The sequence below is a fragment of the Onychomys torridus genome, chromosome 3, assembly GCF_903995425.1.
Source record: "Onychomys torridus chromosome 3, mOncTor1.1, whole genome shotgun sequence".
NCBI classification, from domain to species: Eukaryota; Metazoa; Chordata; class Mammalia; order Rodentia; family Cricetidae; genus Onychomys; species Onychomys torridus.
Genome location: NC_050445.1, coordinates 96341485 through 96368394, shown reverse-complemented (window position 1 = coordinate 96368394; position 26910 = coordinate 96341485). Strand labels below are relative to the sequence as shown.

General features: G+C 37.8%; 1 protein-coding gene across 3 annotated transcripts in view; it reads right to left on the bottom strand.

Annotated features, from left to right (window-relative positions):
- The window catches only part of Cntn4 (contactin 4), a 1000458-nt gene that overhangs the window by 253702 nt on the left and 719846 nt on the right, over positions 1-26910 (bottom strand). For all 3 annotated transcript variants that reach the window (XM_036181073.1, XM_036181074.1, XM_036181075.1), the window contains one exon: positions 16925-17020. In XM_036181073.1, coding sequence (XP_036036966.1) covers positions 16925-17020 — 96 coding nt within the window. The remainder of the gene's footprint in view (positions 1-16924; positions 17021-26910) is intronic.

Here is a 26910-nt window from a genome sequence, read left to right as displayed (position 1 = left end):
GTTCTTTTCACCTGATGTTGTGAGTTTGTATGTTTCTTGTGTTCTGAATTTTATTTCGAGAGAATTGCCTTAGATATATTTTTCCTATCTCTCTTCAAGATTCTCTGGAACATCTCATGGCTACTATTTGTAAATTTGATAGATTTGTCTCTTATCTTCTTTTATTTCATGTCTCTTGGGTTTGTGAATTTTTTATAACTTTATTAGGAACATACTTGTTATGGATTTTGATTTCTTGAGACTCTAGCTGGGGAGCACAGCTACTTGTATACTCTTGAGCAAACACTGGTGTTTCTCACAAGCCATCCACTTGTGCCAAGCAGCTTCAGGGAGAACAGAAGGGATGCAGTGGGCTCCTAGGGGTGAAGTGGCACCTGACAAACCAGTCAGATCAGTGTCAGCTGAATCGGCACTGACAATCACTGGGTGGCATATGATGCAACCACATCACTTTCTCATCCTTCCAGCAGTTCTTAGCAATCAATTTCAGGAGACCGAGTCACCTCAGGAGAAACGTCTCATACATTCTGCAAGTATAGGTACATCTGTTCTCATTTACGTCATATTGGAAACATTTTTTTTCTTTAACATCTTAGATAATAAAAGTATGAGTTGAAATTTGCACAGGTTGGTTCTATGAAACTCATCTATAATTAGTTGTTTATTTAATTACATTATGGAAAAAACTAAACTTATCAAATATGATTTTATTTTTGTTCAGTTTTATTTTAATGCGGAACCAATTGTAAGAATTACAGAGGCAGTAGAAAAGGAAGTTTGTAAACAAGGCTGGGCTGTATTCAGGTGTTGCCTGGAGTAAGCAGCATCCCAGCTTCAATCTCCAGTATCACATAACTACAAAAAATTTAAATAAGTCCACATGCATTACATTAAAAGGGCAATCTCATCACAATATTAAAATTCATCTCTTTAATTTTATTTACTTGATCAACCAAATTAAATAACAGGTATGCTCTAGAAATAATTCTTTGTACATCTTAGTAGTTTTATATTTGAGACCCTATGTTATAATTAAGGCAAATAAACTGTCAGCATGGTGATTAGGGTTTTGGCCTGAAGTTACCTTTTCATAATTAAATGTTTTTATACTTGAGGAATACACTTGTAATTTTATCATTTATTTTTACAATTTGTTGTTAGTAGAAAAGGTATTTTATACCTTCATATTTTGATTAGAACACACATATACCCAACTCTGAGCTTGGTATGTTTAGCATAGAAATTAAATGCTTAGCTCTTTTGCTATAAGGTATATAGTGGTCTGAGAATACTAATTTTCTGTATAATTTTTCATTTATGCCTTGTTTTGCTCACTGTTATTTTCTCTGGTTAGAATACACCTATTAGTCTTTTGAAATGGTTCTGGCACTTGTACCCAGGGCTTTGTGCATGCCAGGTAGGGATTCTAACACTGGACTATGTCTCTAGTTCATTACTTAACTGGTTTTACTGTTTGTAAAGTTGAAAGTTATATTTTTCCATGAACCTGAATCTTTTTTTTTGTATTTATTAAAATAAACATTAACAGTGTTTCACTCTCTCTGAAAGAATAAAACACAATTTTACTACTCAAAGTGGGGACAAACTGCAATAGAATGTTAAGTAGGCCAAGGCATTAAATAACAGGGTATCATGTATATGCTGAGTGTATGCCTTTATCAATTACTTTGATTACACATAAATTGGAACTTTATTTCCCCATTTCCATATTTATGAAGTTTCTGATCATTATACTTTCATACTGAATTCTGTATTAAAAACTTATCTAGTAAGTCATGCTTATCACTAATTCAATTTTCTGTAATGTTCATTTGACTTTTTACTGACTCTGCATTGCAGACTTTAATTCTTTCTAGTCTTTGCCAGTTCTTTTTAAGCCTCACTCTGTATTACAGGCAACTCTTTACATTAGTATCCTCATTTTATAGAATCCTTGTTGTTGTTTTTGTGTTTGGTTGAAAATATAACAGGGATGGATCTTTCAGTCATCTTGTGTTTTTGGTAGCACCCTTTTAACCTGCAGTTCTTGGCTTTGTTGAGTATCTTTAGTCAATGTCTCATATTTCCTTTTTTTTTTTTTAACCATAGAGTATCTCCCAAAGTCACCATGGATTTTTAAAAATTTAACTCTTTATCAGTACGTTATAGTTCTATCTACCTCTTTGGTTCTTCAACCGTCAAAGGACATGCCCCTTTGTTTCTCCAAAGTAACTTTGCTGAGTTGCCAGACTCCCTTGGTTAGATGCTAAGTTTGAAGTAGTTTGACAGCTGTTTTCTGTCTCTGAATTACTATTGTCTAGCTATTAGTGACTTGGTAAGATTATGAGAAGCCGCAGTAGGATTTTCTATCGCTCCGCTCCATAGCTTCCTTTCACAGCAAACCACAACACATACCCTTGAGTCCCATGCTAATATCCTACAGCAGCTTTTAAAAATGGTTTGTTATTTGTAAATCTCTCTCTCTCTCTCTCTCTCTCTCTCTCTCTCTCTCTCTCTCTCTCTCTCTTGTGTGTGTGTGTGTGTGTGTGTGTGTGTGTGTGTATTTGTGTATGGTGATATTTTATTTGTGCTGAAATGTGATTTTATTTGTATGTTAATAAATAAAGTTGCCTGGAGATCAGAGGTCAAAGTGAGCCATAAGCAGAATCAGGTGGTGGTAGCACATGCTCTTAATCCAATCACAGGCAGAGTCTATGTGTAGTCAAAGACACAATGAATTGTGGTGACATGAGCCTTTAATCCTAGCACCGACCATAGAGACTTGGAGATCTATATAGACAGGCAGAGATGAGGAAGTCATGTGGTTGGGTTTAGAGCCAATTAGAAGGCAGAACAGAAAGGCAATAAAAAAAAAAAAAGTCAGATAGGAAGAAGCTCTTTCTTTGGGGAAGTGATGGCGGCGAAGTGGTAAGATAAGGTAGTTATGACTCTCTGATCACTTTGGCTATTTACCTCTGTGGTGGTATTGTGTTCCCCAAAATATTGTGCACCCTAATAAATTCATCTGGGGTCAGAGAACAGACAGCCACTAGATTCAGAACTAAAAATGGTGGCTAGAAAATGGATCAGAGCAAGCTATAGCAGAAGCTAGACAGTGGTGACACACACCTTTAATCCCAGGGAGTGGGGGCAGAAAGGGAAAGATTATATAAGGTGTGAAGACCAGAAACTAGAAGCATTTAGCTAGTTAGGCATTTGGCTGGTTAAATATTCAGGCTTTGGAGCAGCACAGTTCAGCTGAGAGCCATTGGGATGAGGACACAGAAGCTTGCAGTCTGAGGAAACAAAACCAGCTGAGGAACTGGTGAAATGAGGAAACTGTGGCCTGTTCTGCTTCTCTGATCTTCCAGCATTCACCCCAATAACTGGCTTCAGGTTTGATTTTATTAATAAGTACCTTTAAGATTCATGCTACATACCTCTGTATTTGGCTCTGTGTTTCTTACTAACACTGTTTAGAATTTCTTCTATGTGTGGTGTGTGTGTGTGTGTGTGTGTGTGTGTGTGTGTGTGTGTGTGTGTGTGAGAGAGAGAGAGAGAGAGAGAGAGAGAGAGAGAGAGAGAGAGAGAGAGAGAGAGAGAGAGAGAGTTAGTTCAGGTGCCTGTGGAGGCTAGAAGATGATATTGAACTCCTTGCTACAGGTGGGTGTTTGTTGCCTGATCTGGGTGCTTGACACAAACACGGGTGCTTTTCAAGAGCAGCACATGCTCTTCATCATGGAGCCATCTTTACAGTTCTCAATGTCAACCTCTTTGTGGCAATCTACATCCTTAAGCCTTACACACTGTTTTTCCATTTATCCTTTTCCCTTCTACTTTTAGACCTTTTCCTTTTAAACTTTATAAATCATATTACAGGAAGCACTGTCACTCCAGTGTACATTATACTTCTTATTTCATAACAGTCACTGAACCCTGTTCTCTCCATCTTCCCTCTGACACCCTAGACCAAATATTTCAATATGATTATTTGATCAACTTCATGTATAACAAAGCATGAGGAACCATTCTATGTTGTTTAGTTTTGTATGTACTATGTCTTCTATTTGTCTGGTATCTGATGGGTTCTGCCAAAGTCTCATATTTTAACTCAGTAAGGTACTCTAACCTCTTCATCTTTGAACTCCTAATTTATATGCTCCATCACATCCCATTGGACCTGAAATAAGCTAAAGCTTTACATTTGAAAGAAATTTTAGTTACATGTCTCAAACCTAGGAAAGGACGTAAAGGTGCCATATCTGCTTACATTTGCAATAAGAAGAAATATGATATTTAAATGATCTACTTTTTTTTAGAATTCTTTATCTTTTAAAAGTTAACCACTCTTTAATGTAAAGTATTGCACACTGAGCTTCAAGTGCTTACAGCTGAACTATGATGGTATTTCCTAGGATTTCCCTGGAGGGTGAGTTGGCTTGAAGGAATTAAATAGCTTGTGCATTCCAAATTGCTTCAGAAGGTGCAGATTCACTTGGATACTTTATTTATTTAAAACAATAGTTTATGTGTATGATTGTTTTACCTCCTTGAATGTAGGTATGTACAATATGTACATGTCTGGTGCCTATGGAGGGCATAAAACTGAAGTTATGCATAGTAGCAAATCACCATGTGGGTGCTGGAAACTGAACTCAGATCTTATACAAGAGGATCAGGTGCTCTTAGTATGGAACCACCTTTCCAACATCTTACAAATATTGATAAAATGCTCATCTATAGCCATACCATCAGAATATACTTGATCGCATCTAAAATACTACATTATCAACTATAACTAACTCTCCAGCTGTGCCTGCCATATGGATTTATGAATTCCTGTGGAGTATTATTATGCCATATTCCCTTTTCCAGGGATTCATTTTGACAGTGAAGATTGTAATAATGTGTTAACCTGCAACTAACTAATGTGAGAAAAATGGGGTATGTTACAGTGAGAAAAGGGATGAGTTTTCTTAGCTCAGTATGAAATGGAAACCTGTTTTTTTTTTTTTTTTTTTTGTGAAGAGTCAGTATTTATCTAAGAAGTCATGATTATTCTCCAGATCAGGCTCTGAATTAAAGGCCTGGCATAGTTAATAATGCCAGGAGAACTGGTCCCTTTATAACCACTACACTTCAGTGGAATCTTCTACTCATTCTAAATATAGGCATACATCAAAATCCCAAACCAAAAGGTTAACTCAAATGAGCTAAGTTTGCAGACAACTGTGTTGGCATGCCCATAGGCCCTAACTCAGAAGGCCAGAGTAGGAGACTGCTAATTCAAGGCCAGCCAGAAATACATACTGAGACAGTGTCTCAAAACTGTTCTCTGACATTATGTTTGTCCTTGATATATAAGCAGTTAATTAAACAATGTTTTGAAAACAACTATTCAGACCCTGTATAGAATCCTAAGGCTTCATACTACCTTTCACATTTGCTGTCAATTTATTGTCTTATGTATGAATATTAAAATCACTTGCTTAAATGGATAGTTTTTTAGTCCTTATATTTGTCTACAATAATAATTTTCTTCCTAGACATCTGAACACTAACACAAGGAAGTTTTAAAACATCCAAACATAAAACATATAATTGTATTTACATGTGAAAATATCACATTGAAATCTATTTCTTTGTGTGTTGACCAAAATTTGAAAATGAAAAAAATTGGTTAACTTCTTATTTGTGCCTAAGATTCACAAGCTTAAGACTTTTAACTATTAGTCTTTGAGTTTTTACCCAGAGACTATTTCTAAACTTCTATAACTCAGCCAGCAATTGCTCACTGCCCTGTGTAATTCACGGTAACATCATGATACAATAACCTGACAATGCCAGTTTATTGCTGAAAATGTAACCAAAGAACTTCTCACTTCTTCCTTCCTTCCTTCCTTCCTTCCTTCCTTCCTTCCTTCCTTCCTTCCTTCCTCCCTCCCTCCCTCCCTCCCTCCCTCCCTCCCTCCCTCCCTCCTCCCTCCCTCCCTCCCCCCTCCCTCCCCCCTCCCTCTCTCTCTCTCTCTCTCTCTCTCTCTCTCTCTCTCTCTCTCTCTTTCTTTCTTTCTTTCTTTCTTTCTTTCTTTCTTTCTTCCTTTCTGTATTTTTTTCCAGCTGAGATTCACAAGGTCTATTTCCAGCAAGCATTAAAACAAAAATGGTCCACACAGATCCTGCAGTGAATGCTCACTGTCTATTTAGAGATGCTCAGTCAGGTTCATGTTGTTGAAAGATCAGTGTGATCACTTGCTCTGTTCTTGCTGGCTCATCCTTAGCTCTACTGGAAACATAGTATGTTTTCACACCTCTAGATTCTTCATGTCCCAACTAGCACCTGTGCTTCAAAACAATATTATCGCTCACTGCTTTCTAGAGTGAGAGGCTCCATATAAGAAACCTCGGCATGAAGTAGAGCCTCATGAAATGATCAGTCTATTGTTTCTTCAACCTTGCAGTTAAAATTTTACTTTATAAATTACCATTTTCCTTTAGTATTAATGTGTTTGGTTCTTTCTAATTGATCAACTGGAATTATCCAACTGGAAGTAATCTCTTTGAGGTTTTTTTTTTTTTTTTGTGGAGGGGAGGTTATGTCTAAAAAGAAAATAGAGGTATTAGAGGCATTCCTAACTTTAGCTTAAATCTATATCCATAAAACATTTTCAACATGCCTATAAGTAAAGTACATAGTAATTGTCAAGAACAGAAAGTAGATAATTGAGGCAATCATTAATTAAATAGAATCCTTGTTTTCTTTCCAATGAAAGACATGGAATAATTTACACAAAACAAAGAAGGAACAAAAAGGTAGAAAAAAAAGTTTCTTAAATGTATTTTTGCAATTTTTAAAGAAAACTACCCTCTCAGACTATTGAACAAAGCTATATTGATTCAATACCTATTGATTAAGGTATATGAGTTTATTTCTATGTGCTATTGCCTGACACTTGCTGTAATCACCCAAGGATCTTATACCTTTCTCTTATCAGAACAAAAAAGCAGATGGAGGTACAAATTATGAAACTATTACTCTTGGGCATCTCTTAGAAACAAGGGTAGCAGGTTAACAAGGAAACTAGAGGCTCAGCTCTATAAGATTTAGAATTAGTCTATGGACCGAGAATACTTATTACATTGATAAACTTTTTTTAAATTCTACTGTGTGAACAGTTGTTGATATCTAGACATTCAAAAGTATCATCATGAAACATTCAAGTTGTGTCAAAAGAGTTTGTCAGAAAAATCCAAGGAGAGAGAGTGAGTAGCATCCCAGAACACAAGGTACCAACTTTAGAGATTGCTGACAGCTCGGTCATTCATCTCATTAGTTTCTTCTCTTTTTTCTTTTTTTTTAATCCAAAGAGAAGATGTAAGTTGCTCTTCTACACCTGTAAAATGTCTGTTCCTCCCCTCTATTTTTTGTTGACTTTGTCTTGAGTGACACAACCTCATATCTGAGAAGAACAGAGCCTGCACATGGTGTAGATAGACAGATACTCCCAGTGGCCCATCTTTCTGAATATGAAACACTCTACCATGTCATTTGGGCCAGATATCATATATAACAAGCAACCCTGAGCAACACAGTTCTCATTTTCTTCTTGTTCTGTTCAACGATGAGGTGAAAGTAGAGACTTTAGTAAACACAGAAGAGCATGCATTTGCAAACTGTTCAAATTTATGACATGCTGATGAAATCTCTAACATTCTCTAGCCTCTCTAATTGACAAAGGAGCAGAAGAAAGGTTGGAATTGCTGATTACATTTCAAATAAAGGAACCCAAATTCATACTGTTGACATAAACATACCAGACTTAAGTAGCATTAAACATGATTTCCTTAAGATTACTTAACATCAATCTTTAAAGATACTTCATTTTGATGATGCTATATGTCTTTCTTATGACTAATGTTAATCTATCATTAAATGTTTATGTCACCTAAGTAGGATGCCTATTTCTTTAAGAGAATATATAAGGTTCTCTTACTAAGAACTAGAAATGAGGAGAGGAAACATATTCCAAAGGGACTATACTGTTAACAGCAGTTGTACCCAGGTTTGATTGATCCCCACCTCCTTGAAGAACGGTACTGTAGTAGTATCACAACACCATACCTAGGGATCTGAGTCCACATGACAAGAACCCATCCTTTGTCCATGATAAAGGAACTTCTTTTGGATCATTCATCCCCAATGACTCTACCCTAACTTATTGGCAATCTGTGGTTTTAATTTTTTTTTTCATGAGTTAAGCCAGCTCTCAAGGAATCATTTTTCAGGTGACATGAAGTAGAGATCAAACAGAGCTGCCTTAGAGGGTGGACAAGCAACAAAGGATCATGATTTTTTTTTTTTTTTTGAGCTGAGGATCGAACCCAGGGCCTGTGCTTGCTAGGCAAGCGCTCTGCCACTGAGCTAAATCCCCAACCCTAGGATCATGATTTTTAAGGTCATTATTTAAACACTTGTAATTTAAATGTTTTCAAAACTGATTATATATGGGTACATCCCCCTTTCTACACACACACACACACACACACACACACACACACACACACACTCATATGAACATTGAATGAGACAAAGAAGATTGTGGAGTCTTCCTATATCTATATTCTGGCCTACTCACACATTTAACTTTGATTCCATTATGACCAGAAAAAGAACATAATTCAATGCTTTGTGTGGTTTCCTTACTTCTTTCATGATATTAACAAATTGTTAGCATCATAATCATTTAAAAATCTTCTCACAGTTTGCTCAATTTCAAATGATATAAAAATAAATGGAAGACAATACTCTTTAGTCTATTTAAAAATAATTCAACATTATTAAAAAATATTTTAAATTATTTAAAATATCTCTGAAGCTGAGCAAATGACTCAGTGGCAGAACAGGTTGCCTAGAATGTGAAAAGAGTTAGGTGTAATTTCCAGTAAAACACACACACACACCCTTTTCTCCTCTTATGTCCACATGCCTGTTTTTTCCTCTAAGGAAATGAAACAGAATTTAGACACAGTGAATAGAGAACACAGACATAACAGAGTACACTGACCTTCACCCTCCTGACAACTATGGCAGAGTTTAACTCAACTGTCATTTTGAGTCGGAGAGAGCAACTTTCAAATCTAAAAGAAATGGCTAAATCAGCATTTTAATAAAGCCACAACAGAGCAAACCACTAGGTTGATAATGGATATAAACCCTAGATGAATCACTCAGGAGACTTAGCTGAAAAGTATGCCTACTTATGAGTTGCTTCATGAGGGTAAGTCAAGAATCATATGCATTTTTTTAAAAAGGAGTTTACTGATTTCATGCTTAAACAAATGAAAATGACAAATAAAGTTAACAAAATTGTGTTTCTAAATTTTAGTTGGGTGAATTAATACCATGTTTTGTTGTATCTTTCTATTAATATTTGAGTTTATAGGTCAAATGTGAATTCCATTCTGCTGCCTTAATATTGTATGATGAATTGAGAGCCATGCTTCAAGTCAAGTTATGGGAAAAAGAGTCCGTAAGTTGCCTGAGAGAAAGGAGAGGTAATAGGGTGGAAGTGGAAGGATTGCTTTCTGAGTAATATAGTCAGTTGTTCAAACCACATAAAAACAAGATTCAGTTAGGCTATGTTAATGTGTGGTGTGATTCAATAAATGGAGAATCAATAGGTAGATACCTCAGATATCAATAATATTGCAGTCAAAAGACAGGGTATTATGGTTCAAGTTTTAGATTGGAAATAAACTGGGATCTAGGCTAGGGAGACGGAACAACAGCTGACAGATCTTGCTGCCCAAGTATGATGACTTTTTCAGGATCTCAGGACCTACATGAAAAGCTGGGCATGGCCATTCATGTACCTATAACCTAAACACTATTGGTGGCAAAGACAGGAGGGTCATTTTGGCTTGCCTGCCACCAGCCTAGCTTCAGTGAAAGACGCTGTCTCAAAGGAATAAGGCAAAAAGTGATGAAACAGATACCCATGTCTTTCCATGACCTCCACACAGGCACATGTACACATAAGTGAGATACACACACACACACACACACACACACACACACACACACACACACCAATAAAATGAAAGCTGTACTTGATAATTTAAAGTTATAAAGAATTGCCAGGTAATAGGATCAGGCATGGGAAAGGCAGTGGGAATGAGGTATAAAGTGGAGAGTCAGGCAGTTTGACTACAATGTAGATGCCTTTGTGATTATTCTGGGTTCAGAGGATATTACATTTTAGCACAGTAAGATTACTCCTAGCTCAGAAACATTTCAGCCTAGCTTGAACTGAGCACATAACTGGATAAATCTAATCCTGGGGATGGTGTATTAGTACTGAAAGCTGAGTAGGTATGAGAGGATAGTAACAGAAGCTAAAATGAGGAAATACAGCTCAGAGAAATTACATAATCAGCCTAAGACCACAGTAGGGCAATAGGAAAAGAGCTAGGGCTACAACATGGGTGTCCTACTTTTCCATCTTTTTTCTGTCCTTTAGTGATTACAGAACAGTCCAGTTGAAATAGCCACAGTGTGGGAAGGCATGCTGATTCTTTTAGAATTCTGAGTGTAATCCATGTGGATATGCCAAGATCAAGGAGAACTGACAGAATCCTGGAGAGGCTTACACTAGAAAGGTTTTCATGGGTCAGATATTACTTTTGTAATATACAGACATCAGTTTTCTAGCCTGGCTGTGTATTATATCATGTATAGGACTTTAAAAATTACTCAAGATGCCAGAGAAGATCTGTGTCTCCAAGAAATTTGGATTTAAATGACTTGGGATAGAGCCCAGTCATTCCTAACATGGACAGAACAACACATATTTCCATTTTACCATCTGTAAAAAGGTGATGTGTCCTAGTCTGCAGTAGGGCATTGACCACTGTGTGCCCCCACATAATTTTGTTGTTTTATTCTCCTTATTCATAAAAAATGCATGTGCTTACTTCTTCTAGATAGAGCATCAAGAGAATATAGAATGTAAAAGCATTATACACACCATGAAGAACTCCACAGATGGTCTCTTGAAAGGTCCATGTGTCTGGGAATGGGATCTAAGTGTTTTGGAGACATGCTCTAAAAAGATCTAACCAGGTGTCTACCTAGTGTCTTTAAAATGAAAGCAACTTTAGTGCCACAATTAGCTTAATTTGTTTCCTTTTTAGACTCTAGGAAGCCAGATTTTTATTGACAGTAGTTCAGTGAGAGATGGCCAGTCATAAAACGCTACTGAAGATGAATCAATACCTTGGAAATGATAGTCTTAGGTATTAATTTTCCATGTCTACAGCCAAAGGAATGCCTGAGGGCAAAGACAAAAATCTAAGACGATTACATATATACATACATAATTTATTTTAAAGTCTTAAAAAAATTGTGTGAGGCATAAGCATGCATATTTTCCCATGGACGCCCATCCAGAAGGAAGGAGACCACAGGTTGACTTCAAGTGGCTTCTTCTATCACTTTCCATCTTATGTTTTCAGTCATTGTCTCTTAATGAACCTGAAAATCTCCATTTGGCTAAACTGGCTGGCCAGTGAGCCCCCCGGATCCACCTGTCTCTGCCCCTCAATGTTGAAGTTGTGGACACATACCACTGTACCCTACTTTTATGTGGGTGCTGTAGATTAAAGTTTAGGGCCTCAGGCTTCCACACAGGAATCACTTTACCCATTGTGCTGCCTCTCCAGCCATACATATATTTTTTCATAGGAGTAATGTCAGCAATTCATCTTGGATGATGTGGAATCAAAAGATTCTATCCCAGCAAAGCTAGCTGGCCCTACAATTGTTTTGGAGAACAAGATCAAAGTGACTGGATCTCGAATCCAGTGCTGCCTCAGAGCCAACTAGTTTTGGACAATGATATACTGGGAGATCCAACCCCAGTTTTATGGAATCAGACCATCCTTGAGAAATGGTTGGACACTCTGAACCATAAGAGATTTCCTAGATGAGTCTAAAGCTACCTGTCTATGCTTGGCCAGAGAAGTGAGGTATATGGGAACCAGAGAAGCAGCTCAGGGTTTCTCAACTTCAGTGTGCACGTGAACAGTGGGAGACCTTATTAAGAGCAAGATTTGGTTCAACTGGCCTTGCGTGGGATTTGAGACTTTGCCCTTATTATAAAATCCCAGGTGATAGCACTGTTGCTGCTTTTGAGTAGCAAGGACCTTGCTTGGTCTCATAAAAAAAAAAAAAAATCTCCCTCAACAAATAGTTGATGGATTTCAATGTTGAATAACCTGGGGACTTAATTACATCAGAAGGAAACATCACAAAACACCTCATTTTAATCCTATTTAACAAGAGCTTGGCTAAAGGTCCTGAATATCTGGTGCCAAATGACACAGGGGGTGGCAGAATTAAAGGGAACAGTCCAGAATTCAGTGATGTCTGTTTCTAACACAAAAGAGCACCTAAGGACAAGCAGGATCCACCAGACTCATTTCTTCTTTTTTCTTTTCCTTTATTTCCCTTTCTGTCTCTGTGTCCCCATGTAATGGTAAAAATCTATGTAATGACTTACATATGAACTCATATATATAAAGTTAGACATTGAGATGACAGTAATACTACCACACAGACTGACAGAACAATAAAAGTGTATGCTTCTCAAGACAGATTATTTGCAGCTCGTTTCTGTGTTGCCTTCTGAAGGTCTCACAATGCCCACTTTTTGAAACAGGGTAAGCAGTATCCCTTCCAGTGGATTTCATGGCATTACTCAGTACCCCACTGGTCCAGTAAGAGGCTGAGTCATTTCCTTCGCCCTGTGTGGTATGCTACAATCGAAACTAGGATGCCATATGCTAAGTCTAAAACACTCAGTTAGGTCCAGTAGCTTTGGTGATGCTGCCAGCTTTTAGGTGGCATCCAGGCTGCAAAAAAGCAGAGAAAATTGTACCTACAGTCTGCATTGGAGGTTTCTGAATAGAGGAAGATTTCATCAGCTAATCATTAACTCTACTGGACAAAACAGATAGATGTCTGACATGCTCTCTTACAACCTTCAAGATCCTCTTTGTTGTTTTCGTGAAAATTTCTAGCCCGCGTCTGTCTTGCTCACAGCATTACTGTGTGCATGGCCTCTAATAGAGCCCATAATGAGAATATTTATTTCCTTGTCTTTCACCATCAAGACTGTCAAGAATGTCAGAACAGCTCAAGGAGGTAGATTTCAGAGATGCTGACTGCTGCCAAGGGAGACAGGCACATTTCAGAAGTCTATGGCAATTCTTAATAACAATCTCTGTGGGAAGAGGGAAGGAGTTAGGCACCTCATCATCAGGCAACACAGCCTCCTCACTTCATCATACTGTGTCTTTTTTAGTGTTATCATTACACTGAGGAAGAGAGGTACTTTGAAAATACACCTCTAAGATAAATTGTCAGAGTCAATGTTGTGTTACAGAAGCTTAATACTGTGAAGATGTTCATAGAAGAAATTAGCAAAACTCCAATCTTTATTTTAATCAGCTTTCATATTCAGAAGAGCTAACCTGAACAAATTTCACCCAAATCAAAACCCATTTCTACGGTTAACTGGTTTCCTTTATGAAGGACAGACCTGCAATAATGCAAACACACTTAATAAAGATATTCATTAGCATTTATTGAGTTGCAATTATGGAATAATGTGACTAAAAGGGACCTGAGAGATTTGTTGTAAGCTCTTCCCTTATAACACAGGAAGAGTGAGGCCTAGAAATATCAAAATATTTGTACAATTTAAAATAATGATTTTTAATTAGAACTAGGAGCAGCCCTCATATCTGTGAGTGTAGTACTTCTGATGAATGAATTAGTAAGAAATGTGGTGACATACTATGTACCCTAATAAACTTATCTGGGGATCAGAGGGCAGAGCTAGTCACTAGGTTAGACATAGAGGCCAGACAGTGGTGGCATACACCCTTAACCCTATCACTTGGGAGGCATCGATCCATGTGGATCTCTGTGAGTTCAAGGCCATACTAGGAACACAGTCAGGCAGTAGTGGCACACACCTTTAGTCCCAGCACTTGAGATCTCATGCCTTTGCTTGGAAAGCACAAGCCTTTAATCCCAGAAAGTGATGGCTGGGTGGAGAACAGTATATAAGATGTGAGGGGACAGGAATTAAAGAGCAGTTCAACCTGGGCAGTGGTGGTGCACGGCTTTAATCCCAGCACTCAGGAGGCAGAGCCAGGCGGATCTCTGTGAGTTCGAGGCCAGCCTGGACTACCAAGTGAGTTCCAGGAAAGGCGCAAAGCTACACAGAGAAACCCTGTCTTCAAAAACAAAAAACAAACAAACAAAACAAAACAAAAAAAGAGCAGTTCAACTGAAACCCTCAGGGGTGAGGACTCAGAGGCTTTCAGTCTGGGGATTCCTCAGCTGGGGAGTTGGTAAGGTGAGGTTTGATGTGGCTTGTTCTGCTTCTCTGATTTTTCAGCTTTCACCCCAATATCTGGCTCCAGATTTTTTTTTTTTTAGTTAGTAAGACCATTTAGCAATTTGTGTTACAAAGGAATACATCCCTTTCCAAAAACACATACCTCAGAAGCCCTAGCAATCTGTGTCCCAGGCAGACTTCACTGGTTGCTTTCCTTTCCTACTGCTTCATAAGCAGTGTGCTCATGCTGGGACTGCAAGCTTTAGAGCTATCTTACTAATTGTTTTTAGTTCTGCTGGAAATGTTAAGTGTGACATTAGATTTAAAAGGAAGTTACAGAGGTAAGGACATGGCTCAGTCAGTAAACTGCTCTTCAAACAAGCTAAAAAATCTGAGTGTGAGCTCCAGAATCACACAAAATCTCTGCAGTGTTGTGTACCCTTGTCTCACTGCTGGGGAGGCGAAGACAGGTAGATGTCTATGCCCCATTGGCCAGTGAACCCAGCCTGCCTGAAAATCTCCAGACCCAAGAGAAAATGTCTCAAAACAAAACAAAACAAAACAATCCAAACAGACTAAGGTGGGTAGCTCTTGAGGAATGTCACCTAAGGTTAACTATGGCCTTACACCACACACACACACACACACACACACACACACACACACAGCCTATCTCATACATACACAATTTTAAATACAAGACAAAAACAGTAGTTTCAAATAGCAAGTTTATATGTTTGTTCTTCTAGTCATGAATTCCAAACAGAAAATTTATGCAATCATGATTATAAATACCAAACTAAATCAGATCTCTTTACTAGTAGAGTGCTGTAGAATAGTCTTTTTGTACACTATGAAGATGTGTTGCTCTCATTGGTTTAATAAAGACCTAAAGGGAAATACCTAGTCAGGAAGAGGATAGTCAGGACTTGCGGACATGGAAAAAGAAAGCATGGGAATGAAGAAGGGTGGAGTCATTAGGAGACTTGGTGAGAATCAAGATGAACTTGCCATGCTGAAAAAGGTTCTGCCATATGTTAGAATATAGATAAGAAATATGGGTTTATTTAAGATGTAAGAGCTAGTTAGTAACAAGCCTAAGCTATCAGTCAAGCAATTATAATTAATAATAAGTCTCCATGTTGTTTATTGGGTAGCTAACAGTCCTGATAAAAATCCCTGCCAATGATAGAGATTATTAATTTTTAAGAAAAATAATTAATTTACTTTAGTTTTACACATATGAGTGTTTTGTCTGCATGCATGTATGTGCATCACACATTTGTCTGGCTCCTGAGGAAGCCAGAAGAGGGTTCAGATCATCTAGAACTGGAGTTACAGAGGACTATAAGCCATGATGTGGGTGCTAGGAATCGAACACAGGTTCTCTGTAAGAGTATCTTAATTGCTTGGCCAACTCTCCAACCCCTGAGCTTATCAAGTCTGTCACTGAAAACTTTTGTTAAGGGGCTGGATAGAAAGCTTAGCTGTTAAGAGTACTGGCTGCTGTTGCAGGGTACCCAGGGTTGATTCCCAGAACCCATACAAGAGCTCAAAGCAATTTGTAATTCCAGTTCTGGGGATCCAATGCCCCCTTTTGATCTCAGGCACTAGGTCCATTCATGGTATGCATACATATGTTCAAGCAAAATAAACACATACCTAAAATTAACACAAAAATCCCTTGTGAAATTCTAGTATATATTACTACTTAACCCTGAATGTGCTGCAACTATTGCTTGGTATTCCTCAGTATTCTTTTTTATGAACACAACCATGGTATTTTTCAGAGCATGAGGTGAGTGTTTAAAACACTTGATCTTTTTAGTGTCCTTTGCCCCTTGGTATGATTAAACAAAACAATACGTGAAATGTTTCTCCTTAGTTCTATTAGCTGTTTTAGCAAATTATTAAACCTCACTTAGGAGTAGCTGCTCAGAATCACTGGAGATGAGGAAGTTAGGTGCTCCTGGCCCTGGAGGTTGAGTAGCCTTGTGGAGATGAGCCTTTTCTCTGAGTGGTTGATGCTAACTCTAGGTGGTGACATCAGGATGGAAATGAATCAGTGCACAGCCAGGTGCTATCCAGAGTGCTGGAGAATTGGTGATGGTGTAGAAAATAAAAATATACATACTTCATGTCAGGAGCATAATGGAGACAGTTTATAGATCTTTTCCCAGACCTAGAATGGGATAAAATAACTAAGCACTATCTTTTCCTTTTAACCCTGTAGAGATGGAACAGATACTGATAATTTAGCTACATTGTCTGACCAAGCAAGAGGATTCTGATTTTCACCAACTTGTGCCAGGCACACAGTGGGATGGGACATTTGTACAATCTGATATTTTCCTATCCTAATTATAGGAGGCATTCACAACATCTCTGACTGTACATAGAAGGACTATGGGAATCTCTATAAATGACACTGTTCCCTCAGCTGGTGTCAAGAGGGAAAACATTCTGCAAGAAAAATATCAGCCAGTGAAGTGTGCACACATGGACATATTTCTTGGTACCTCCAGAATGGGGTGGCGGGCCGCACAGAAGTACCATTCCCTGACCTCGACGGACCGACACTGTGCTTCTTGTTCTTGTCTTAAAGTTTTCAAGATCTGTTGGGAGAAATGAAGGAAAACACACTTAAGCTTTATGGTCCTAAAATATCAAGGGAGATTGTCCCTCTTTTCAATAAGGTAGTTGTGCTGAAAAATGTCCCAAATTGCATCTATACCAGGGAAATTCAGCTTAGCTGATACTGACAATCTTTTAGCAATATTATTCCTTACTCCTGGATTCCATTGCTAGATTGTCCAATAAATCAGGTACCTCCCATGTGTATCTATTGAGACTCAGAATAACCAAAATTAAATGTGCAATTTAGTTCCTCTGATAACACCAGTCAATTTTTGAGTACTCAATAAGTACACATAACACTGCAAAACACACATAAGGAACACTTCTATCATTCTGGAAAGTTCTACTAGGCATTAACAACTTAGATGAAGAAAGTGAAGTTTGTATGACCTCCTGTAGTTAAACGTCATTGTTATGATACAGACTCTTACTTCTGATACAATACTCATTTCACTGGTACAATAATACTTTATGCAATTATGCTTCTCTCTATATATTTACATATATTGGTATCAGACACACACACACACACACACACACACACACACACAGATTCCCTACCCCCTCACTCTGAATTTTAGAGCTATGGTCCCCAGATTCAGTATAAGCTGGTCCTGAACTCAGAACTTCAAACACTATTCTTAAGTGACATACTTCCAGCTGTTGGGATTGCCAGACTCAATTCCTCTATGTAAAGATTATATGTATATGTGTATGTATATACATACATATATACAGTATAAAAAGACATATTCTCAAACAGATTATTTTGAGTTCATATCTCTTTGTAAATATTGATAAGAGGCTGATTATCATTATTTTGGGGAAAAACTTTTACTTCTACAAGGAGAAAGAAGACATTTGTAGCCTAAAGGCCACAACTCAAAGAAACAAATAACTAGTTGCAAGCAAATAATGAGTGTTATAAAATACATATAATAAAGTGGCAGATGTTATTCAAAAGAGTATTTTAATCTCCTACCTACCCAGTATAAATCCTCCTAATAAAGAATATAGAAAGATTCATTTCTTCATTTTATTCCTCTCTGAATCATTTGATCTCAAACCTCATTTTGGATTTCGGATATTTTCTGATTCAAGTATGTCATATGGGGTCATCAGCCATGTGGTGGTACCCACTGGGGTAGAATAAGAATGACTTCTTCCTTGGCTGCTGCTTTGCAATGATTTATAAAAGATGAACTACAATTACATAAAAATTATGAGTTTGGTATCATTACTGTCTATACTTACTATGAAACTTGTAAGTAACAGGGCCACGTGAGCCTAGATGACCTTTACACAATTACAAATTGACATGTTTCATACCCAGTTTATTGTTGGGGGAAGTTTAGGATTCATAAAAATTATGCACAATCATGGCTTCACACATCTTCTTCTAGAACTGGGAAAAGCTTAAGCCTATATGGGATTTATAACATTATTATTTTTAGACAATTTCCATTTTGTACCACCAGCATGCAAATACTATGAGAATGGTGTTTCTGTCCTATACTGACTCAAGAGATCTGTCAATTGCTCCACTGCAGGACTTAATCATATCAATCCAAGGACTATCAGGGTAAAGGGGTAAAAGGAAACATACATCCTGGACACAGAACCAAATAGTGCTAGAATCCAAATTACATTTATGATGTAATGTACTTCTTTTTATCCAAAGGTATCTTAGTTACTTTCTTTGTTGCTATGATAGGTCACTATAACCAATACATTTATAAAAGAAAGTGTTTAATTTGGGTCTCATGGTGCCAGAGGGTTAGAGTCCATGACCTCTATTGTGGGGAGCATGGCATCAAGCAGGCAGGCATGGCACTTCAGCAGTAATTGAGTCTTCATCTTCATCCACAAGCAGGAGGAAGAGGAGACACTGAAAGCAGCCTGTGGTTTATTATTATTATTAATTAAATTTATCCATTTATTTTATATCCTAACTTCAGTTTCCTCCCCCTCCTCTCCTTCCATCCCCCTCCCATCCACTCCTCTGTTACCATTCAGAAAGGGCCAGGCCTCCCATGGTGTCAACAAAGCACAGATTCAAAGCATATCAAGTTGAGGTAGGACTAGGCTACTCCCCTTATATTAAGGCTGGGCAAGGCAACCCAGTATGAGAAATAGGTTCTTGGAAGCCAGCCAAAGTGTTCGGGACAGTCTCTGCTTCCACCAAGAGTCTTACAAGTAGACCAAGCTACACAATTGTCACACATACATAGAGGGCCTAGGTCAGTCCCATGCTGGCTCTCTAGCTGTTGGTCCAGAGTCTGTGAACTCCTACGAGTCCAGGTTAGTTGTTTCTGTGGGTTCCCTTCTGACGACCTTGACATAATGTCTATTACAGTCCTTCCTCTCTCTACTCAACAGGATTCTCCAAGCTCAGCCCAGTGCTTGGCTGTGGGTCTCTGTTCACATCAGTCACTACATGAAGGCTCTCTGATGACAATTGGAGTAGTTATCAGTCTGATTACAGGAGAAGGCCAGTTCAGGCTACCTATCCACTATTGCTAGGCATCTTAGCTGGGGTCATCCTTGTGGATTTGTGGGAGTTTCCCTTGTACCACATTTCTACCCGACCCAAAAATGTATCCCTCCATCCCCCATTAAGAGGTCTGGAGAGATGGCTCAGCATTTAAGGCTAGACTCACAACCAAAAATAACCTGTTTTTTTTGAAACTTCAAAGCCTATCCCCAATGGCACACCTCCACCAACAATCCCATACCTCCTACTCTTTCCCAGACAGTTACACTAACTGAGGACCCAGCATTCAAGTATATGATCCTCTGGGGCGACTTTCATTCAAACCCCTACAAACAGGGTCTATGTTATGGGTGGGGCAAACATCCAATTTTTATTTTATTTAAGGAAATGGTATGAAAAGGAGATAAAGTAGAGTTTTTTTAAGCTTTGTTATGAAATTAATATTTTAAATAATTATTCCTATAAGAGATACTAAGCCCACTAAATGACCACTTCAGTTTCATTTTTTTGCATAGGTAATCTATATTTTTAATAGATTATGTCCTCCAGTTTTCAGAGTAGCATAAAAAACTAATAATTTGATTGGTAATAGATACTCAATCCATTTAGAACTAAGCAACCATTGTTTCTGATTTAAGAAACAACATGAAGAAATGAGAAAAGGAGCTAGGAAGATCACTCAGTGGTTAATAGAACTTGCTGGTCTTCCAAAGGTTCTGGGCACAGTTCCCAGTACCCATTGGCAACTCACAACAGTTTGAAGCTCCAGTTCCAGCAGATCCAATACCCTTTCTGGTCTCCACAGTCACTGCACACACATGGTGCACATACATACATGCAAGCATAACACTCATACATGTAAAAAGAAAAGTAAGTAAATTTTAAAAATGGGAAAGAACCTAAGGAAACAACACAATGTTCAAGTGTCCTACTTGAGCTTTAAAAAATGAGACTCAGATTTCTCCCTTTTTATTTTACGAATGCCATCCAGTTTTAAAATATTTGAATGTTCAGAGTATTGTTTACTCATGTGATATTTGAGGAAATATTCAGAAATATTTGCTTGTAGTTAATAAAAAGTATCCCTGATGGTAGAATTATGCACTATTTTTTTGAGGCAGGGTTTCTCTGTGTAGTTTTAAGCCTTTCCTGGAACTCACTTTGTAGACCAGGCTGGGCTCAAACTCACAGAGATCTGCCTGCCTCTGCCTCCTGAGTGCTGGGATTAAAGGTGTGCAACACTGCACTTTTAATAGATAGGTGGTATTTGGAAAGACCTGAGTTTGGGAAATAATTTCTGCCTCTTATTAGTGTACTGACCTTGGACACATCTTAATTTTATGACATGAAAACTGAGAATTACATGTGCTTTGTTTTATATTAAGAATCATGGCAAAAGTCAATTGAAATACTATGAGAAATAGTATATATCCAAGCACAAATCCTTTTATGCAATAAGGTTGGTCTTCAGTATATGCTTCTGTCAATTAAAGAATGCTATAATCACATGGAAAATTATTCCCTAAGCATCTCATCTAAAAAAAGCATCCAACTTGCAACAAACTACACAATGAGATGTAGATGCTAAGAAAAATAAATGATATATATGTCCACATGCAAGATAATATGACAAGTCTTAAATTGATATTTTCAAATATCATAACTCACCCACAGTCTAACTGCTAGCTAGTAACACTGTAATTTTCTAAGTCAAAGGGCTGTATATGTGAGTGAACAATTGTATGCTTCTACACTCATGTCCAAGCTTTTTACTGACAATATTTATAACCCATACAATAAAATGTGAATTATATATTATAAATATAAAATATACAACTTTCATTGTCAAATATATTTTTACATACTTATCTAGCACCAAAACAAAAACAAAAACAAAAAACCATGATAGAGTTAGAGTCAAGATCCACATGTTTTGTTCCAAATGGCTGTTTTGACTGTATAGAAGCACACTGAGATGTATAGGCTTTGGGTCTGGTTAATTTCAGTGTGTGTGTGTGTGTGTGTGTGTGTGTGTGTGTGTGTGTGTGTGTGTGTGTGCTGTTAGGTTTCAAAAGTAAAGTCTATAAATAAAATATATACAATATACTAAATACAAACTAACATATTTGCAGTCACTTTATCTCCAAAGCTTTGATACTGGATAATAACCAATAGCAGCAACACTAAGAAAGATAATACATTATGGGTAATACATTTTCACCCTGGCCATTACATAGCTTGCAAAAATACCCACTTGCAAATCATACTGAGGTCATACCTTTTATTATACATCTTTGTCTCCCTCCATTATGGATGCAATTCTCCATTCCTGGCTAATGTAACAGAATTCAGTGCTAATGTAAGAAAATTCAGTGTTTCAGTGCTCAAGCACCTGGAAATTGTCAGGATAGTCTAGTCATGTCTTTCCCTCCTGAGTCACAGAAAGAGAGAGAGAGTCCATGCTTTCACTAGGAATTTAGTGAGGTCAAGGACAAATAGCACCTAAACCAGTTTCTTGAAAAAGATAAAGTTTGTGTTAATGAATTTCCTATCAATGAACATAAGAGTAGCTCCATTTCAATGCAGAGTGTGTTGGCTAAGGATATTGGTCACAAAACTTCCCTTTCCTATGAATGAGAACATGGGATGAGAACTTAATGTGGGAATTTAAATACTGGATAAAAAGGATGAAACAGGAAGAGGGGAGGCAGAAATAACTTTAGGAAGACAGAGGAATGTTGCATGTAGGAGAGTAATAAACTATTATCTCTTACTTAGTTCTTCTCCCTTTAACTCATGCATTTGGTTACTAAAGTCATGGCTGAATATAAAGGCACAATGTATGACAAAGAATGAATATCAATGTACCGCAGTTTCTTAAAACAGTATGTTTTTAAACCTGGTGGATTCAGTACAGGCAGGTCCAGTCCCCTCCTTCCAGGCTGAGCAAAGTGTCCCTGTGTAAGCCCAAGGTTCCAAACACCCAGCTCATGCACTAAGGACAGGTCTGGGTCCCTCTGACTGGGTGCCTCCCAAACAGTTCAAGTTATTTAATTGTCTCACTTATCCAGAGGGCCTGCTCCAGCTGGGGGGCCCACAGTCTTGGCCCTGGAGGAGATGGGAATGGAGGGGAGGGGCTGAGGGGAAGGTGGGGGTGGGGGCAAGAGGGGGGAGGACAGGGGAACCCATGGCTGATGTGTAAAATTAAAACACAAATATAATAAATAAAAAAGGAAAAAAAAACCAAAAAATAAAACAGTATGTTTTTCCAGCTTTACATGTGTACAATGCATAGATTTTAAAAATAACTATCTTTAGTTGTGTGATGATTTCATTTGTCATCATTTTACATAAAATTTTCAGAGATAATGTGCTGAGGGATGAAGAGTTTTATGGTAGATATGTTTTCAAATCATATTTCTTATGGCCAAGTATCTATCCTTTATTTTATTGTACACTATGATATTGATATCTTGTTTCTGACTAAATTAGAAAATGTGCTACAGTATTTGGAGTGAGCTAGCTCATCAAGGACAAAAAAGTGATTTAGCAGTTAAATTCCTGGAGAAATGAAGGGGCACAAAGGCCTTCAGATTGCAACATGCACTCACTAATCAAAAGCCTTAGAACAGAAAGGCATTTGGAATTCAAACCACAGAGTAAATCAGAGAGTAAGATGGAAATTCTAAATATTTCCTATCTAGAAAGTTATTAAATGCTGAGAGCTGGTTTAAAAAAAAAAGTAGCTTACTATAAATACTTGGACATTGACTAAGAAAAAGCAATTTATTTAAGCCACCATTAAGAGACCAGCCATTGCACATGTGGGCAGGAAAGGCTGAAGCTATCTGCAACCTGGCACCTCCCAGAGGAGCATATAAAAAGTTGAGTTGTCAAATGGCCAGGAAAGGTTAATGAGATAGTAACACACATCATGGTTTGCTATAAGTCCACAGAGGAAAGGTAGAAAATGAAGAATGAAAAATGGCATAGTAAACTATGCACATAATGCAGTCACTTTTAGTTATGTATTCTGTGTATTATATAAATTTTAAAATAAAATTTATATTTTTTCTTGAGTTGGAAAGACCTGGATTCTATTAATTCTCTCAATATGTTCTTAGCACAAGAAACTGTCACCACCCATCTCCTGTCTTACTGTTTCCTTCAGTTTTGAAAAAAAGCAATCAATAAGGAAATCAATATCAACCCAGGAAGATGGTCAAGTAATACATTGGTTATGAATATGATTTCCATAATGATGATTTCACCATTTATAAAAAGAAAGAGGTATTTTCAGAGAGTAATTCCCAAACCCTGTTACCAGGCAGCATATTTTAAATCATGTCTCAAATGTGTTCCATTTGCTCCCTAAGTGTGGGTGCACGTATGCATGGTTCTTAGGATTGCAAAGGCCCATAGCCAGAATAAATCTGAATTTAGGAAACCTCATGAGTTGCAAAAACTACATTTTTTAATATTCTTTACACTCAGGAAGGATGAAGAAACCATTAGTGAAACTGGCATGGTTGACTGGATTTCCAAGTTCGAGTTTATAGCAAGAGGGAGAATTGCTTAATGGTTTATCACACTGACTTTGGAGTCAAAGGCCTGGTACATGAGCTCAGCACTCGTACCCCATCGCTGTGTGATGTGGGCAAATTCCTTAATCTCCTTGAACTTCAACTTCTTCATCTCTAGTATGAGGTCAATAATTCCTGTCTTGTCTGGATTTCTGAAGATTAAAATGATGTGTGTAAAGCACTTAACTCACTGCCTGCTCCAAAGTTAGTGTTCTTTAAGTGTTAGTACAACCATTACTGTGTTTGAGCATCAAAGGAAATTCTACACAAAGTGACTTACTAGGAGAAAATGAGTTTAAATTTCTACTAAAGTAACATTGACATTTGTGTGTCCAAGTCAAAGTTCTCTTAGAACGTAACACACACACACACACACACACACACACACACACACACACACACACCCCACACCACACTGTATAATTCTGATACTACTTAAACATATCCTTTTTGTTGTTTTTAAGCCAAGACAGGTGCTCCAGTCCATCCAGTACTTTATCCCTGAGAGTTTACAGGCTGCAGTCTTCATGTAACTTACATTTATAAATACTGTGGCTCCAGGTAATTTCCCATAAGAAATTTTTTGTATAATATTATGGTTTGAGATAATCTGTGTTGCTTTTTACTATAAAAGATGAAAAAATAATTAACACTCTTACAGTCCCTCCTCTTTCTTGACAATTGGACTCCTGGAGTTCCACCTGGGGCCTGACTGAGGATCTCTGCATCCACTTCCATCAGTTATTGGATGAGAGTTCCAGCACCATTAGGGTGTTTGGCCATCTGATCATCAGACTAGGTCAGATCAGGCTTTCTCTCGACCATTGCCAGTAGTCTACATTGGATGTATCATTGTGGATTTCTGGGGCCCTCTCTAGCACTTTGCTTCTTCCTGTTCTCATATGGTCTTCATTTATCATGGTCTGTTATTCCTTGTTCTCCCTTTCTGTTGAGACCAAGATTGGAAAAGCACAGGGACAAATAGCCAAACTAATGGAAACACATGAATTATGAACCAAAAGCTGTGGAGCCCCCAACTGGATCAGGCCCTCTGGATAAGTGAGACAATTGAATAGCTTGAATTGTTTGGGAGGCACCCAGGCAGTGGGACCCAGACCTGTTCTTAGTGCATGAGCTGGCTGTTTGGAACCTTGGGCTTACACAGGGACATTTTGCTTAGCCTGGAAGGAGGGGACTGGACCTGCCTGTACTGAATCCACCAGGTTGAATTGAATCCCCAGGGCAGTCTTGGCCCTGGAGGAGATGGGAATGGAGGGGAGGGGCTAGGGGGAAGGTGGGGGCAGGGGTGGGAGGGGGGAGGACAGGGGGAACCCATGGCTGATATGTAAAATTAAAACACAAATATAATAAATAAAAAAAGGAGAAAAAAGATGAAAAATATTCATGAAATAGGAAATTTTCCACTTTAAAATCAAATGAATTGTTTATATTTTTAGATTTTTTTTTTTTTGAGACATGGTCTCAAACAGTGTAAGGTCATCTCAGATTTGCTGTGTAATTGAGGATAACCTTGAACTTATGATCCTTCTGCTTCTACTTACACAGAGTTGAGACTGTGGGCATGTGCCACTACACATAGTTTTATGTGGTGCTGAAGATAATAACCAGGACTTTGAGCATACTAAGCAGTTATTCTATCAACCAAATTACATACACTGCCAGCCCTTCTATGCTATTTTAAATTAGAAATAAAAATATAGTATCATAGACATTCAGCCATTAAAGTTTTAGGAGTTCATCCTACACACTAAAAATAAAAAATATAAATAAAAGCTTAAATAAATTCAGGTATACTGATACTGATAATCATAAAATATTGATAGAAGTACATATATCTTAATCTTTCTTTTCTAGGAAATATAATTTTACCTTTTATTCCACATCTGTGTGTTTGTCTCTGGTGGGAATGTGCAAATGAGTGCTGATGAGTACAGAAGGGGAAGTTGAGTCCCAGGAGCTAGAGTTTCAGGAGGACATGGATGCTGGAAACTGGACTCAGGCTCTCTGGAGAAAGTACACAATCGTACCCACCAAGTCATCTCTCTTAACCTTTCTGTGTTAGTCACTTTCATTTGTTTTATCCAATGTTCAGCCAATTTTTTTGAGCTCATTGTTTGGTGCCAACTATGGTTATTAGCCATTTTCTGTCAGCAACAACTAAGCAAAACAAAGCAAATCCCATCCTATCTATACCTTTTCCAAATGCCAGGAAATCACTATCTCTTTTTTTTCTGTCTAAACTAAGGAGCCCACACAATTTAAAGTATAACATTATTTTTAAATATAACATTGAATATACATTAAATATAATACTTTTATAATTTATTTATTTTTATTTTATGGGCATTGGTGTTTTTGTCTGCATGTATGTCTATGTGAGGTCATCAGATCTTGGAGTTACAGACAGTTGTTAGCTGCCATGTGGGTGCTGGAAATTAAACCCAGGTCCTATAGAAGAACAGTCAGTGTTCTTAACAACTGAGCAATCTTTCCAACCCCTAAATATAACATTTTTATTACTTGTTTGAGAATTTCATGCATGCATACAAACTATTTTATCATATTCATCCTCCAGTTCCAGTTCTCCCTAAATTCATCTCAGAACATTCCCTTCCCACTCCCAAATACCTGTCCTCTCTCTTTTTCCCCTCTATAACCCACCAAGTTCAATTTGAGCTCCTAGGTGTATGGATACCAACTCAATGGAGCTTTGTCAAGCTACTAGGGAGTCACACTCTTAATGAGAATTCTCCTCTAGAAGCCATCAGCT